This window comes from Amblyomma maculatum, chromosome 4, assembly GCF_055883805.1.
Source record: "Amblyomma maculatum isolate TAMU_Amacu chromosome 4, ASM5588380v1, whole genome shotgun sequence".
Taxonomy (NCBI): domain Eukaryota; kingdom Metazoa; phylum Arthropoda; class Arachnida; order Ixodida; family Ixodidae; genus Amblyomma; species Amblyomma maculatum.
Window position 1 is genome coordinate 7,929,940 of NC_139347.1, and position 18,201 is coordinate 7,948,140.

An 18,201-nucleotide genomic window follows, 5' to 3' on the forward strand; every position below is an offset into this window, starting at 1 on the left:
CTCATTCCCTTTGTTAGCGCGCCCAAACAGGAATGCGTCGCCCAGCGGACGAGCGTCCACGCTTTTGTGGCAGACGGCTCCACCGCGACGTTGAATGGTAGCCCATTAGAAGCAATTATCGCGTCCTTCTCAGGACCCGGTAGTCAGCGCCGAAGGCTTGTAGAAACTTTACTCCCGTTTTCGGATTGCTTCACAGAAAACCAGGCAGAACCGACGTGCTTCAGCACGATATTGAAACGGGTGATGCGCGCCCTTTCAGGTGTGACCCGTGGCCGTTAAGCGCGCATAAGAGACAGCTTCTCGACAGCGCCCTTGACGAGATGATAGATACCGGCGCGGCGAGACCCTCACAAAGTCCCTGGGCGTCCCCAGTGGTTCTAGCGCCAAATAAAGATGGTTCGGTCGGGCTGTGTGTTGATTATCGAAAGCTCAGCTCACTGACGCCTACGATTGCGTACCCTTTCCAGTCGATCGAGGCTGTGATGTACGCGTTAGGGAACGCAAGGTTCTTCACAGTCCTGGATGCAAGCAGAGGGTACCTGCAGATTGAGGTGGCGGACGGTGACATTCAGAAAACCGCATTCACCTGTCACCGCGGGCTCTTCAGATTTACTCGACTCCCGTTTGGTTTGTCTAATGCATCGAGCACGTTCATGCGATTGATGGACATCGTGCTGGGCGATGCAAGGTTCAACTACGCGATGGCGTACCTCGACGACGTCGTGATATTACCACAGTCGTTTGAAGAGCATCTCATTCACCTGAATTCCGTTCTTGAAAGAATGAGACGTGCGGGTCTAACGATCAACCCAAAGAAAGTGCAGTTGGCATCAAAGAGAGTGAACCTCTTGGGCTTTGTGGTTGATGATGGCACTTTGAGACCGAACGATGACAAACTGCAGGCAATTCTGAACTACCCCTGCCCGACGGACGTCAAAAGTTTGCAGAGGTTTCTGGGAATGATTGCTTTCTACAGACAATTCATCCCTAGTTTTTCGGAGCTCGCTAGGCCGTTGAACCAGCTGTTGCGTAAAGGCTCGAAGTGGGTCTGGGGCAAGGAACAGAACGACGCTTTTGTTGCCTTGGCTCGCGCGATAGCGAACACCGCTAGTTTGCGCCTCCACGACCTGAACAAGCAGTCTGTCTTGCAGACAGATGCTAGTGATGCTCACAGAGCGAGGATCAGAAGAGCACAAGACAGGTGCTGCCTTCAAATAAGGTTCACTGTCGAAGCCTGCAGAAATATATGCATGAGACAAACAATTAATTTGCATGATATCGCCACTTTTTCCTTTTTGGCATCCGCTTTTTCTTTTCGCTTGCACTAAATTTGCACTGTGATCTTGTTGACACCCTGTTTTATTTGTGCTTAGGCGGGCTGGCGTACTGCGGTCAAAGCCAACTAAACTACTGCAGTCCAGTCCAACCCTCTCAAGCGCGGCGGGGAGGAACAATCGAGTTCGTGGCTTTACAGCGGAAACTATACTTCGTCTCACAAGATGTTTGCAGCACTGCGAGAAGCAAATGCACCCCGGCCCAATCAGGATGACGGGCATTACAATAGGCAATTATGCAAGGAGGCGCATCTCGCCCCCCAAATTGGCGGGGGTGACAGCAGGAGCACAATTCTCTATTATAGAGAGCAGGGGAGAGAGATACTTAGGAGCACAACTGCTAGGGCTCCTCTGCCTTTCCCAGTGCTGCAGATATCTTGCTGGAGAGGGAAGGCCCTTGTCACATTGCCGGTGCGTGTATTTTTCGAAGTAGCGGCGGTGGGGTGAAGAGGGGAGTTGAATAAGGCAGCCCATGCTGTGCTGGAGGGGGACAAATATTCTTCCCTTCGCTGTGTGGACTTTGCTGTGGAGCCACAAAAATATTTGAAAGCCCTCGCAGCAACAAAAGAAAAGCCTCAAGGCAGCGTAGGTCACGAAGACTGGGCACTCAATTCCTCATTCATGGATTGGTGGAGTAGCCTGGTGGCAGAATCTGAACTACTCTTAAGATGGCGACCGTGGAACCGCCACCTTAAGGCTGTCAGTGAAGAACTTTAGTTGGTGGTAGATAGTGACCGATAATGACTTGATAGTGGTAGTTAGTGGTATTGACAGGTAGTGATGATAATGATGACCAATAACGTCATCACCTGGTGACATCATCAGCAATGACTGGATGTGACGTCATGTGAGGACACATCCGGTCACGTCTAATAACCGGAACTGACGTCATCATGACGTCACGTTTGGTCATGGCCGATAATTTCACCAGGCGGTTCACGCAATTACGAAGCTGACTCCCCCGGCCGTCCGATCCAGGCGTCCGTGCTGCGCCTTTCATGTTGGAAATACTCAGTGCACACGGACGAGAACAAAGAAGTGTGGATGCGTAAGCGCTGTCTCGCAGCTAATCTTAAAGGCCCGACCACATGGCAGCGCTTCTTCGGCGTCTCGTCAGCGTCTCGTCTATGAGCATCGTCGCTCGGCGCGCGCCGGAAAGGGCGACCAAACACATGACGGCGTACGAACTGGCGTCTGCAAGGCAAGGCGTGGGAGAATCCTGGACGTTCGAACAATTGTCCCCCGTCCGTAGCTAAAATCGTCCTATTCAGCGACGGCGGGAACTTACTGGGGAGGGTGGGGGAGGCAAGGGCATCAAAAGGCGCAGGCATGCACGCGGACAAAAAGAGGAGCTGTTGCTTCCGCGGAAACGAGTTGAGCCTGTGGCGGTTGGTGCCGCAGCTGCCCATGCGTGGCTTGTCGTTGGTCCCCACCTGCGAATAATTTTAGGCGTCGACGCTGAGATCTGGCCCCTCCAGATACCTGCGTCTTTTAGCGTCGTCTCGCTTCAAGGGCCAGAATTGCACCTCCGGCGACGCCGATATCCGCGACGCCGACGCGGCGCCGAAGAAACGCTGCCATGTGGTTCAGGCGTACATATACAGAGGATCGACGCATGTGCAGAAAAACACACAATGCATACAGGGCGAAGCCAAGAGATACACAACAACACAAAACAAAAATACGGGAAACACTTAACCATACAAAAACTGCTATTTGAAATTCCACCGAGTCATGAACAATCTAAAAAACCTAGCTTCTTGGCGTACAGCGTTATCGAAGGTGAACTAATACATATATGCTTTTTCTGATATAACTTTTGCTAATAATTTCGGAGCATAACACTTGCCAATACGTGATTTCGGGATATCTGCAAAAACATATTGGCCTCTTGAAAGTTGCGGACCCTTTTGTTATTCGAAACTCCGAGACAGTGGCGCAGTACCTTCTAGAGTGTAACCCAGGGATATGTTTCGGCTTTAGTATTGATGTTGAGGATCTATATTACGCCCTTCCTCATGAAAAACTCACGAATACCATGAAATAATGTGTCACCGAACAAAACAATGAAGCGCTGTTCATTAACACGAGCCAGGTTTCGGTGGAGAGTATGTTAGAAATAGCTTTCATTCTAAATACGACCTTCGTGGAATGGGATGGAAAAATCATGCGTCAAAAGCAAGGAGTGTGCAGTGGGTCCCGTGTGGCTCTAAGCAGCAACTTCCTAGTAAAGTGGATGAGGCGATATCCTCAGGGGGCTAGCAGCAAAGGTTTGGAGAAAGGTTGAAGATTTCCTGGTGCTAGTTGACAAGGACGGACAAGCAACGCGGACAGTAGACGCCTTGAAGGTGTTCAAGGAGAAGGCCATGGGCCTAAAGTTCCCAATAGAGGTACCTGTGAATAACGAACTTCAATTTCTTGATGTCGGGCTAAGATTTAAGGAAATGCATGTGTGTTGGGTTCATAATCCAAGGTCAAAAAAGGCTATTTTGAATTTTTAATCCGGGCATTCTAAGCTCGTAAAAACTGGCGTTGATCTCTCATGCTTGCGCTCAGCACTCCTGAAGTCCTGCGTGCATTGTGTCGCCGAAGGCATTTCCTTTCAAGTGAAACGGCTAGCTGAAAAGGGTTTTTGGAATCAATGGTGTCAAGTGCGTGTGAAAAGCTTATTGCATGGGTAAGAAAAGACCGTTCTGTAGACACAGAGGGCGACGACGAAGGGGAGAGAAGTAAGAAGAAGAAAAAAAAAAAAAAACTGTGGCAATTCCTTACGTGCACCGCATGGCGTAGAATCTAAGGAACGTCGCCAGCCAGAAAGTTCGATGTCTACGTCACCGATGCCACCGATGTCAACAACACCGTTAAATGAGCAACGCGTATGCGCAATGAACAAGGATAGATTAGAATGTAACGGAGAGGCAGCCCTTTTGCACAATGCGTCACGGATCGGCGTACGTGGAATGAGTATATGGCGTTGCGTAAGAAGTCCCACTTTCATGTAAAAAAAGTGTATATCGGTCAGACAGAGACGCTGCCTGAACATCCGCATCATGGAACACGAAAATCTGTCGTTAGACACAATGCGTTATAGCATTGCAGAGCATTAAGAGGAATAACTAGATGTGTAAAGAGTTGTTCCATAAGACAACCGTGCTGTACCGGTATCGTGATCAGTGGACGCGAGAAATTACGGAAGCATTTTTTATTGAAAATAAAAAGCATATGTGTATTAGTTCACCGTCGTCGATCATGCTGTACGACAAGCAGATAATTTTGTAGCGAGAGCTATATTGACCCCACTCTCGCCATTTCACCTGCCTGTCCGAAGTGCACGTGCTCGACGACGGCGGCGGAGGCGGTAGAGGCGAGCGACAACCGCGAGTTGCTAGGACAGAAGGTTCGTTCGAACGTTGAGACGGCCCAGGAGTTCGACGCAGGGACGATGTCATACCACTTCTACACCCGAATGAGAATGGTCAGCGACAAGAGGAAAGGGGTGCTCATACGTAGATTCCCCTATGACATAAATAAAGCCGAAACCATAGAGTAAACTACTATGTGCAAAAGCCATGTTTTTACTTTCAAGCCGAACCTAAGCTTAGATGGTTCGTGATATGGCAGAGCTTCAATGTTTTTTTTTGTTTTTTTTTTTTCTGCATGGCTAAGTGTTTTCCGAGATTTTTGTTTTGCGTTTATCTCCTGGCTTCGCCCTGTATGCATTGCGTGTTTTTCTGATAATGCGTCGATCCTTTGAATATATACGTGCTATCCTTCACAATAAAATTAGTGGCGAGACAGCGTTCGTGTGTCCACTCGTCCGTATGCGCTGAGTATTTCCAAAATGAGCTATATCCAACTCGCCCAGCTCTCAGTACTTCTGCGCCTTCATCTGGCGCTTCCTCGAGCGTTGCACCACACAGCACACAGAAGCAGACGTGGTACAGCAGGCACCAGCGTCGTTTCAAATTGGTTTACAGGAAAGAAAAGGCGCAACATCTCTCACTTACCTCCGAAGACACCTTAACCGAGCCGTAAGAGAAAGGCGCGAGTGAATAAAAAAAAAAAAAGAGAGAGAAAGAGGTGCCGGTAGTGGAGTGTTACGGACATCCGCGCTAAAAGACTTTCGCCTCATTGCACTTTAGTGATCCAAAGTTCCCCATAGAATCTTTGTTTACTACACTAATGCGCGATATTGCTGTTCATTCGGCTGGCAAAATTTGAGTATGCGGACGATATTTTTTTTTTTTTCGTTTTTGCCACCAATATTCACAGCATGTATCATTTGTTGCAAGAGTATCTAAATTATCTGTAAATCTGGCTGGACAGCTTCGTTAGCTTGAAATTAGCTTTATATGTCAACAAATGTGCCATCCTCGTTTTCCCACAGGCAGTTCAGTTCAGTTCAGTCGTTCAGTCGTGTCCGACTCTTCGCGACCCTATGGACCATGTCACGCCACGCTTTCCGGTATCTCACTATCTTCCTAACATCACATAACTTCATCTGCAGTGCCTCGAGGATGCCATCTAACCATCGCGTTCGCTGCCTACCCCTTCTCCGGTGACCCTCAACCTTTCCCAACATCAAATCTTTCTCCAGCGACTCATCTCTCCTCATCAGATGACCAAAGTAGCTGAGGCACCCTCTGTCAACATTTCCTTGTATCGTTCTATCCTAATTGCGCAGGTTGATTCTATTAAATACTTGGCTGTAATATACGATTCGAAGTTAGACTGGCGGCCCCATATTAGATGCATTGTGCTTAAGGGTGAGAGTGCCAACTGGGTCGGTTGGTGAGGATAAGCAACAACAAATATGGCATGCGTTGGGACACTCTGCTCTTTATAAGACCTACGTTCGACCAATACTTGAATTTGGCTGCTTTCTTTTTTTCTGGGTGTCTAAGGTGCAAGCTTCCCATTCTCCTATTCTTCGGGGCGAGTGCCAAGGGATACGCTTGAAACCAGCGTGCGATTCCATTTACGGCTACATAATCACATCAGGGAGATTCGATTCCTATGCTATAATGCGAATTCATTACTTTTTGTTTTCTTTTTATTTTTGTTCAAATTCTAGTTAAGGCTCATAGTTATCTAAATCCTCCACTCCTTGTCCACGAGTCTTTTGTATCTGCGAAGTGCCCTGGCCAATCACCCGCCGTGGGCATGTGCTATTACAGCCGAGGACATCATCATCATCATCATCATGACCATGTAGTCATGCTTGCCAGAGGTTACGCTCGGAAACTAGGCTTGACCTAAACTTCTTTGACTTTGTCTTGCTTTTGGTTTGACTCAATAGGATAAACAGCAATTTTTTTTTTTTGCATCGGTACGCACTTTCTCTGTGCTGGACAGTGTCAGTGCTGTTGGTGTGTGTTGTGGCCGAAAGGTGTTACGCTCGATCACCTGCTCGCCAGTGAGAACGTTAGCGTGTACAGTGGGCCTAATGGCAGCATGGCACGCACGCACGGAAAATAACAAAGAGGATCGAGATCCAAGCTTCGGCCCAAAGACAGGAAAACGTGTCAGTACAAACCCCGCCAAATTAGACTTCCGAAGTCATTGAATAACTCCACCATTCGCGGTAATGTGACTTGGGCGAAAGTTAGAATTTAACCTTTCGTGAGAGGTGCGGTCCCTCCTTCACTGCTATAGGGCAAGGCAAAAAGTGTGGGAGTTTTTTGGTCATATATTCGCAACAAACTTCTACCAGGAGGAGAAGCAAAAATTTATGGATGATTGGTGGGCGGACATGACGGAAATGCATAGCATTAGACAATATTCATTCCTATTTGCAAGACGCGACACATCACGCACATTTCTTTACGACTAAGCTAACTCTGCATTTAGCCTTGTTTGCACTTGCATGTTTTTATTTGTTTTCCCGCTGAAGAGCACGATCTCCCCATCAGTCGCTGAAACGCTCTTCGAAGGCTTTGCTGTTCGGCTCGCCGCATGTGTTCGACGCTTTGTGCGCAGCTATTCTGAAGGCCCCGTGTCCATCATTTCACAAGCATCACACAGCTCCTTTAAACCGTCAAAGGAAACGTGGCATCTGGAGAGCGCGTGCACTTACCACTCTTCTCAGCCCAATTTTTCCATGCCCTCCACCCTCTACGGCATCTGCCCACCGAGTTGTTCCCGTGGCAACCACCTCATAATCGCGCACACCTCAGCCAGCGTCAGAACATCCGTTCGCAGCAGCCACCATTTGAGGTGTCCTGTGGCAGCCGCCTTCTGGCCTCTACCATCGCGCCCCTAAAAGCGTAGAAGAGAATTTTTCTCCCCACTTTTCCACCGCCAATCGTGGGGGGGGAAGGGGGGGGGGGGGGGGCTTGAGAGAACACCGTACGCCGGACAGTTTTTCCGCGCTTTCAACGTACGGCCGTTAATTGCAGCGCGGATAGGGCACACAATATAAAAACAATTACTGGAAGACAAATGCATTAAATGTTTAAAATGCGACAGTATTAAATGCTCAAGTCCGCTTGGCATGATTCTACTGTGTCATTGCTGCTCCGCGTACACGCTGTCCCTGTCTCTACTCCACCTGCAGCGATACACTTCCGTGGTCTCCTTCTCTGCTTGCTGGAATTTTCTCTGGGGTACACCCATGCGGGACTGATTCTGCTTCATTCAATTACAAGGCAGATCAACCAGCACAACCTAGAGAAAGACGAGAAAGGAGTAAATTTCTAATCGTCGTTCCGCCCAACCAGGGGTTGGCGCGAACATGGTTCGTTCTCCAGGCAGGGGCCCGTTACACCAGCGGTGCTCCTCCGTCAGGGACGGATGTCTTGGGCGTTGCAGAAGGGTTTTGAACGGTTGATCTCAATTATGAACTTTATGTACATTTATTTACATATGTACATTTTTTCAGGATTTCAAAGACATAGCAAAGACGGGAACTAGTTGTCCTGTCTTCCCGGGAGAGACTCCCAAGCTCGGCAGAGCCGATGGTGCAGGGCACCAACCTCAGACAGGACTCAACCAAGAACAACCAACGAACCTTCGGCAACTTCTGTTTACACCTTGGGTTCACACCCCTTGGCCCGAGCTATGAAATTACTGGCTATAAGCGGCGTGATTGGGCCAAGAAAATTCACCCTCGCCCCGTGCCCGGTGACCGCTGTCCGCAGCGCTGCTCCTGCACTGAAACAGTACAGGCAGGCGACCCATGGAGCTTTTCTTTTTTTCTTTTTAGTTTAGGGGAAATTGACCTTGTGAGAACTCGCGAAGATGTTCGCTCCCACGCATCTCCGCTCCTAACACGTCTGATCATCCGCCGACGACGACTGTCTCCTTCGCTGACCGAACAAGCTTACGACACGGGAGTGATTAAGAGATGGTGTCGACGCTTCGCGGCGCATTCCTTCGAACGAGATACGGAGGGGCTTCCGCTTCCCATTCAGGGACTCGAAGGGAATTAACTAAACAATGCCCCACCGTCTAAGTGCTAGGCGCCGGCTTACTCCTCAGCCGCGTCGGCTTCTGTCGTCTTCGCTGACCGATACCAGCTACCGCCACGGGAGTGATTAAGGGCCGGTGCCGTCGCTTCGCGGCACCCTTCTTCGAACGCGACACGGAGGGGCATCCACGTCCTATTCCGGGAATCGAGGGGGATTAACCAAACAATGCCCCTCTGCCTGGGCGCTAGGCCGCGCGCGTCTTGACGATCCCTTACAAAAGGGGAGAAGAAACAAGTACAACGAAGCTATATACTGTACGTATCTCGTCTTCTCTTTCTCGTCTTTGTCTAGCTTGCGCTGTTCTTCCTTGTGACGAACCGAGGTGTGTTATGCAAGTTCATTCCAGCCAGATACGCTGACCTGTCAAGACACGTCTACCCACAATAAATTGCAGGGTGAAGTGAGAAAACAGCCTATATATCCGCAATCTTTTGCTCTCCATTATTCATTCAAGTCCAGTGGGTCGAAACGGCACTTCAGGCAGTGACAAAGAATAGGAAAAATGAGCAAGAAATCGAATTAGAACAGGTTAGTTTTTATTACACAAGCCCCAGGCCTGATCCCATCAAAAACAAAGTTATTACATCGCCTCTAAAGCCTATTTCATTGCATGTAAAAGCCAGCAGCAGAAAAAAAACCTTAATTACAGAAGCTCTCGAGATGACATTGTACGCAGAACTTCGCGCACGAGGCTGCTATCCCTGTACTGAGCTGTAGCGATGAAGCTGCGACACACTCGGACCCTCTTGGATATGTGTCTAGTTCAGCAACAAACGGGATGTTTGCTGTTTGATTAAAGATGTTCAAAGGTTTCGCCACACACAACCGGCCTATGCCGGTAATCAGCCATTTATGAGGGTTTCAGTACAGTTTACTAGAACCATTGAAACAGTTTTCTTCGCTTTTGCTCGCCCCTCAGAAATTCCACTGTGCGAAATTAAAAGTCAGTGAGAACAGTTTAAATGTGTCCTGGAAGTTACCGGAAAAAGAACAGTCACAAAGCGATTGACATCAGAAGTGGACAGTCTTTGAGGTGCCAGTCTACCACCTCAGCATCCATCAGCGCGGCCTTCGATTGATTGCATTACGAGAGCGCGCAAGTGCTCACAGTCTTATTTTCTCCGATCTTCATCGCCAGAGGCTGCACGCCGCTCGGTTACAGCAGGACTCAACCCCACCCAATGTCCAGCCAAACGTCAATCTATTCATCATCGAAAAAAAAAAAAAAGCTGCTGTAGTTTGTTCGGGACAAATTAATGTAGCCAGGCGGACTGGCCCCCCTTCAACATACCGGCCTCTGAGTCCCCTCTGCTTACGCAAAGGGGTTCTCGGGTGAGGTTCACCCGTGTTGAGATCCCGTCTCCAGCCGCACCGTGACATGGACTTATGGGTTCGCGGCAGACATGGGCCTAGCTATGGGAGGAAGATCTTATGCAACACACGTTCTTCAGTCCCCAACCTTTTAGTCAATGACCCTTTTCCTAAGCATTTCACTCCAAAAGAGCCGAGCACAAGGCCGGGAGAAATCCTGTACCAATTGTAATCCGGTGGGCACCCAATGGCACCAGGGATCGAGCCTGGTATCTCCCGAATGCGAGAGAAATGCTCCGCCACAAGAGCGCCGCTTCGGCCACAATGGGCTTCTGCTGCGCATTTACGGTGGTCCGATGGCGGAACGAATCACCTATCGGCGCAACGCTGCACTCCAGCCGCGCTGATTCAGGAGCTAGAGCTGCGCGCGTTTTTCATGCAGTCAAATAGTTTAAAAGCATCTGTGCATTAAAAAGCAGCCGACACGTGCCCATTATAATTCCTAATTATTCTCGCGCTTTGTGGTCTTCCTGTTTTGCCTAAGTGCGCAATTTCAATAAAATGCTTTGTTTTGTTTCGAGAACGCGTAGTTCTGTGACAAGTTCAACCTAATATTCAGTCAGCGTTTGTGATTTTAATTATTCGCAAGAGATGGTGCCACCCAACCACATAGGAAGTGCTTGTTGAGAAAGGTGTTCGTGCAGGCAGAGCTGTCTCGCGCGCTAAAATAGTATTTGTCTGGAAATAAACTGAGATCAACAGCCCTAAATCAGTGGATTAAGCGAGCAACAATCTTTAAGCGCCGCGCCAAGGACGGCTCCCACAGTGAGACAGAGAAGGAAAGGTTTAACCAGCAAAAGAAGCTGGTTTGCCATTCTGCATAGGGGCAAAGGGATGAGGGGACATAAAGGGGAAGGAGAAAATGGTGTAAAAGGCCAAGGAAGTCACTATACATTAAAAGTTGAAAGCTTGTCGTGCAAGCAAACAGCTCCTAAATGTATCCGTAAAGGCTTTCGATTATATTTGGTATACTTAAAAATGAATAGTTACGCAAGTATGGTCTTTTAGAAATCATATGCTGTAGCTATAGGGGAATTGGGCTGCGGGTTTAAGTAGATGCTTTAGAGTTAGGGTCCCGTAAACTGTAATATGGGCACTATAATCCTACGGCCTTAGGAAAACTGAATATCACATACTGGGGCTGTAAAGCAACATGGTGTTTTAAAAGGTTGTCGACACCGCTGCATCCGAACACGCCCTCCGCGAAGCGGTAGAGGAAGCGAAACGAATATACATTGTATATTTAAAACTAGCATTAAAGGCGTTGCTAACATGCCAGCTTAATAAAATCGGACAGTGTATGTTATATTTCGTGGCTAAGCATGGTGTAATTGGCACTGAGAGATGTGCATTCGAATTGCATCTATGGTACTTTTCAATAATGTCATTAAAGGCATTAAACTGAAATTGAAAGATCCCCCCCCCTCTCCCCCCCCCCCCTCTCCCCCCCCCCTCCCCCCCCCCCCCCCTCTAATTTGTTCTAAACCTGCAATGATGAATTTGTTCTTAAAATAAGGAAGGCTTGAATTGGGGAAAGGGGGGGGGGGGTACATAATTAGCTGTAGCGGACGCTTGTGCCCCAAAGTCATTACTGTGAGGCCTCACAAACTCGACAGAAAAGGTGAATTTAGCTTCAAGAAGACGGGAGCCACGATTACCAAAGAAAAATATATTCGGCGCATGCTGTTCGCATAGGCTCTAGCCTATGAACGTATGCAGAAGGCGGAGAGGAGCGGCAAAAGTTAATTTTATCAGAGCGTTTCCTGACCAACTGATGAATTCGACTTCAAGGCGAGCGTGAGGCGGCTAGTGCACTGGGACGTGGTGGGCGTGGTCTACGAATGCAAATGATGACGTAAATTAAATATTAAGTTGGGGAACGTACTGCCTGACGTCTTGCACTGCACCCGGTACGCCGAGATGTGGCTGTTTCCCGTGTACGGCTGGTCCCAAGAAACCCCCATTGATCGACTAGTCACGTCCGAAGTTCTCACATTGAATGGAGCTCCAGGGGGCTCTGTAAAGAGTGAAAATATTTATAAGCTTTCCCAAAACTTTCATTTTGTAATGCACTTAGTAAATTTGAGAAAACTAGAGAGTTCAGAGAGATTCTGTGAGACCGTAATTATTATGATGACCAGCACTTCCTCTTCGCTGTAAAACCTGTCCTATAAGAAGATTTCTACGCTCACACCGATTATTCCCGATGGCCACAGGAACTCTTTATGATGTACCGAACACTTGAAACTCCCGCGATAATTTTCTCGGCTCAGTACCACGTGCCATTTGGTAGCGGCTCTGCAAACTAGAAGTTTTTGCGTCAGGGCAGTGCGAATAATCGAAAATTTAGGTATATATAATAAAATGTTCTCCTATTCGATTATTCGAAAGCATAAAGTAGGGCACGTTCAAAATTAAGCAAAATAAATCAAATGTGTTCTTAACTTTTCGATACGTTTTGATTAATTTGTACTATGTTCGAATAAGGAAAACTGTATTGAGGCGAGGCGCATGCGCGCCCAGCAAACGCATACCTTGTTGCTCCGTCTCGAAGGTCGTGCCCCGACATGTAGATATGCCAACCGTGTGATGCCCTAAGGTGTGTCTAGTTTATTCTATTCTGTATGGAAAAATGTCACTATCCTGTACATTGACTGTCATATACTTCATACAATGGCTCTATAAATATCTGGAACTGTCAAATAACAAATCGAGTATTTATTATTACCCTCCTTGGACGAATCAAATAATGCATGTTCGATACGAATTGCGTACAATCTGAAGCTTTCGAGTACATTTCGAATAACAGGCACGAAAATCGGACCATTCGCACGCCATTGTTTTCTTCAACAAGTGTCTCAAAAACAGTGCCAAATTCACTGCCGCCAAACGTGCTTCGTTGTTTCGCATCAGTGTAACTTTTGTGCGAATAATCTCAAAAGTAAAGAACACTAATAAATATGTTCGTTTCGTAGTCGGTTCGGTTCCCTCATTACTCGATCTTTATCTCTTTCGGTATGTAGCTATACTGTTTTTATTCGACTCGGTACCGAAGTTAGACATACTCAATTAGGTTTCGAAAAAGTGCTACTAACATACTGCTACTAAATATACTGAGTTCGTGTTGCGGCCTCTCAGTGCAGTTATGCTTTTAGTCCCATAATTTATAGCAGAGTATCACATCAAACTTTCGCACGATTTCTTGTTTTGTATAAATATTCACTCAAGTAGCGAATATTCGTACACATATTCGGTCCGTGTTCGATTTGATTTGCAAAAAGTACTATTTGCACTTTGCTAATTCCTGGGTTTGCAGTAGGTGAAAACAAAAACATGACGAGCACGAAATGTCATGTCTGCACTCTCCGTTATGCATTCGTAAAGATGTGAGCTGGTTAGATGGAGGCACTGCTGAAGCTCACTGTGCTACCATGTGCCTCAAGAAATGTTTCGAGAACTCTTTTGACAGTGCTTTCTCCACTATTTCTTAACACTTCGCGGATGTTTTTACACCGTACACTGTAATTACGAGGACGTACCCTGTATAATCAGTTGCGTCCGGGTCTCGTCTTGGCCATGGTTGTTGCTCCCGAGGCAGGCGAACAGTGCCGAGTCCCTCCTGTCGACGGCTTGTATTTCCAGTTGAGACACGAGGCTCTCGTCCGTTTCGCTGCTTTTTATGTCATATCTGAAATTCAGGCGGAGCCACAGAAGCCGTTCTGTCTACGAGAGGCTATGCCATTATAAATTAGGATGTGGGTCTATTGCTGAGCAAGCGGCAGTTGTAAATCACGTGCAACTTCGAGGAAAACACAAAAGTGAGGCGTTTGTCCATGGGCGCGACATTCTTTCGTACTTTTGTAGGCATAGCGTGGTATAACTTTATCATTGCTTTCGGGAACTACGCACCTCCACATCAACATTTCTGGTAAGGAAAAGTGCTGCTAAAGAGCAACCAAAAATGCGAATGCACCACAAAACCCAACAATGACGATGACGACAACAACGACGACAACAACAACAACAAACTGCCTGGCGGAAGAAATAAACTTGTGAGGTAGCACTCGTTGGGATGTCCGTATTGCTCTTTTAGATACACCTTTTCTAGAATGCAAATGCAAGATCGCATTTTATTGCGGTTGTTTAAAGCTTGTGTATACCTACACTCTGCGCGCTAACGTTGATTTTCTACGAGTTTTGCGTTTATTGTCCCAAATTATAGAAGAGTTCATGGCAGAACATTTTTTTCAGCGAGATAAATTGCGTTTACTATATCAGACTTTGTTTGAGCATCAGGTCTCTTCGCTTTCGGCTTCAGGGCGTTGTCCTTCTTAATGGATGGATGGATGGATGGAATATAGGAGCGTCCCCTTTGAAACGGGGTGGTAGCAGTAGCTATCATGCTCATTTTTCTCCCTAAATCTTAATTATTGATTTAGATTGGTTAACTAAACCATCATTCTATTTATTAAATTTTTGTTTCTAAATTACTAACATTGTATCACTTCTCTGCTTTTAAGCCACCAATGTTCCAGTCGTTTTTTGCTAGTTTCCACCGCCAGTTTATTCACCCGGCCACTGGTATCTCTAGAACCCAAAGCTTCAAGAACAGTGACTGCGTCTGCATCAACTTCCGGATGGATACCATTACATTCGAGTATAATATGGTCAATTGTTTCATTGGAGTTACCACAAACAGCACATGCGGCATCTTCATTGTTAAATTTCTTTTTGTAGCTGCGTGTTTTAAGGCACCCTGATCTAGCTTCAAAAAGTAGGGCACTGCCTCTTGAGTTATCAAAGAAAGCTTCCTTCCTGATCTGCATTTTCCACTTTCGGTATAATTCCACACTCTGTTTCTTCTCCATCGAATTTATCCAATTTTTACCTTCTGTGTTTTTCACCTGTTGCCTAATGCTCTTGATTTCTCAGTCCTTGTGACTAGCATGCTTACTAGTTAGTTTCCTAGTTCTTTTCCTCCATTGTGAGTCAACGCTTTTTAAGTACAGGTATTCAAATACTTTAGCTGCCCATCTGTTACTGTCCAATTTCCTCAGGCGTTCCTCATATAATATTTTACTCTGAGCTTCCCGTACTTCGAAAGATGCCCAGCCCATATCTCCCTGTACCGCCTCATTTGTAGTTTTGCCGTGGGCACCTAGTGCTAATCGTCCAACGGATCTCTGATTTGTTTCTAATGTCGACTGTACCTCCGATTTTAGGCACAAAACCGTATTTCCGAAAGTAAGTCCGGGCACCATAATTCCTTTCCAAATACCCCTCAAAACCTCATACCTGTTGTATCCCTACAATGCCCTATGCTTCATTATCCCGGCATTCCTTCGCCCTTTGGCCTTAAGTGATTGCTCATGCTTTCCAATGTATGCCAATCCTTCGTTTACCTATACCCCCAGGTATATTCTGCTACTCTGGGTATTTCATGGCCTTGTAATTTAAGACCCTGATCAGTTGAGCCGTTGAAAATCATCAGACCCGACTTAACTGCGCTGAAACTGAAGCCTAGAGCGTCCCCTTCGTCTCCGCAATACTTAACTAGAGTTTCCAATTCTTCCAGACTCTCAGCTAGCAGCACAATATCGTCTGCATACATCAAATCGGGGAGGCGCTGCCCTACCGCCTTTCCACCTAATCTATATGACAGGTTAAAACCTAGGTTACTGTCTTGTATCCTCCGTTCCAGGTTTATCATAGAAAGCACGAACAGCAGCGGTGATAGAGGACAGCCTTGTCTTATTCCTTTGCATACTTTGACATCTTCCGTACTTCCTTCCCTTCCCATGTAATTTCTACGTTTTTCTAGAAAGCGCCCCCTTTACTCAAGAGGTAAATCAAGCAAAATATGAGGGGACCTTTCCTCGGTTCCACACAAACATTCGAGATGATGACTGAAGACAAAACGGCCGCCGCTGAAAATATAGAATGCAGTGTGTATTGTTTCATCAAAATTGATTTGCAAAGACTGCTTCGTTGTGATTTTTGCCCTTTTAGCCACTGTCGAAACGGTCGAAGTAGTCCTCGAAATCTAGCCGAAACACGAAATCAACACATCATTTCCTAGGTGATTGTGATATTCGGGAACCCGGTGCCAATCTCGGCGAGCCGATCATGCAACTCGCCATAATCAGCCCGCTGAACGCGCATGGATTTGTGCTTTTGTCCCATTCACAGACGTTTTGCGGAGCTCCAACTCAAGAGACGTTCGATACACGTTCTTGCACTCAGCCTGTGCCACTGGATGACTTCTACCTTTTTTCTTTTTATTTTTTGCACTACGTACGAGCGCGTACTGCAAACAAAACTGCAACTGTACTCGACGCTGTCGAGCAGTAGAATGGCAGATGGTTGGAGTGGGAAAGAACACACCCACGTTGGCTTGGATATTTTCGTACACACTGAAAGACAAAAATTTAAAGAAGAAACACTTTTTCAGGACCTGCAGTGCGAAAAGGGGGGGGGGGGAACTTACTTTGTAGTGCATGGGAATGTGAGATTGCCAGAAAAAAGAAGGGGGTGCTCTCGCTAGAGGGGCGATTACGCGGTATTTTACGGCAGTCATTAAAAAACATACTCACCTTTGATCATGCTTTGAAACAAGTGGTTGGCCATTTTTGTTCCAGGTCACGCTAAGAGGTTTCTCACCGTACACTTCGCATTTAATATACGCCGTGTTGCCTTTGTGGAGCGTCTTTGAGTTGAATGCGTTTCTAAAGCGTGCCGGTACTGAGAAAAAAATAAGAAAATACTCGATTTGTAAACGAAAATACGCCACGTTGAGGAAGTATTCCAGTTATAATCTAGCGCCCAGTGTCACAAATTATGTATGTAATTAAAAAAATCAATCATAGGCAAAAACAAGAACTTAAGAGTAACTTTCATGTTCCGGTATTCAGTAAAGACGCAGACGTCAAATGCTTTACAAAGCGACATACGAAAGTGGGGGCTTTGTTCGAAAATTATCGAGTCAGGTTTAATATACCGGACACATGCGGTCTCGACTTTTGCGTCACTCAGTCATCTACTTGGAGGTCGGGTTGCGAATACCTGAATCATCGTTCTCGTGTTTGTTCGCAAGATCGGAAGTGAAAAACGAAACTCTGGCATTAACCAGGCGCGCTAGCAGATAACCCCTCCTCACCCTTCCCTTCCTTCATTTCTTACCAAGACAATATGATAAGGTAACGTGATAAGGCATGTAATGAAATTAATAACAGTGGGTACGTAGAACTGTGGGAGGAGCGCTGGGTTGAGCTTGTGAGCTCCCAAGGGCGGTACTTTGAAAGGAAGTGAGGCACTAACCAACTTTTTAGAGAACGAAACAAGACCGGGCAATTTCCGGACCCGTCATATTCAATAACGAGTGAAAAATAGTTACTTACAACATTGAGAAAAATAAGAAAAATGCAAAGTGCCAGAAAAACATCTGAAGCTCTGATCTACTACACTGTCAGGCAATGTATGCTCACAAGTGATGTCACATGCCAAGTGCGCTGCGTCACACAGGGTACATTACGGGAGTATTCTATAAAACTAGCTACTGCGTAGTAATTCTTTCTATTGTTACAGCTTAGAATACATGATAAGAACAGAAAATGCTTCTTGTGGGCTACATCGGTGCCTGCACTTGGTGTGTGGGCGGAGCTTGAATTCGCTAAATTTAGCGACAATGTTATTAGCTCTATAAGTAAATAAATTTCAGGCCAGTGAATACGACTTGATGAGCGATGAATGAACACATTTAGATAGGAGTCTGTTTATTGAAAAGTAGTTGACCAGAGTGAATTTTTATCTGAACCGCTACTCATTCTTGGGGAAAGGGGAGTATGTAAAAGAAGAGGATTATAATGGGTGACGGTTTGAACATAGATTAATGTGAAAATCAATGCAATTTACTATAAACTGGCCACTCACTAACGGTTTCTTTAAATACTCATTTCTCCAGGCTCGGGTAGCATCCTTGATGGGAGAAGTAGGAAACACGTTTTTTCGCGAGTTAAAATTACTTCCCA

General features: G+C 46.5%; 1 protein-coding gene across 1 annotated transcript in view; it reads right to left on the reverse strand.

Moving 5' to 3' along the window:
* Window positions 1-18,201, reverse strand: part of LOC146190255 (cell adhesion molecule Dscam1-like) — a 367,337-nt gene that overhangs the window by 66,244 nt on the left and 282,892 nt on the right. Inside the window, exons 13-15 of the mRNA XM_084599756.1 lie at window positions 16,768-16,915; window positions 13,714-13,862; window positions 12,060-12,191 (exon numbers count right to left, since the gene is read on the reverse strand). Of these exons, the coding sequence (XP_084455882.1) occupies window positions 12,060-12,191; window positions 13,714-13,862; window positions 16,768-16,915 (429 nt within the window). The remainder of the gene's footprint in view (window positions 1-12,059; window positions 12,192-13,713; window positions 13,863-16,767; window positions 16,916-18,201) is intronic.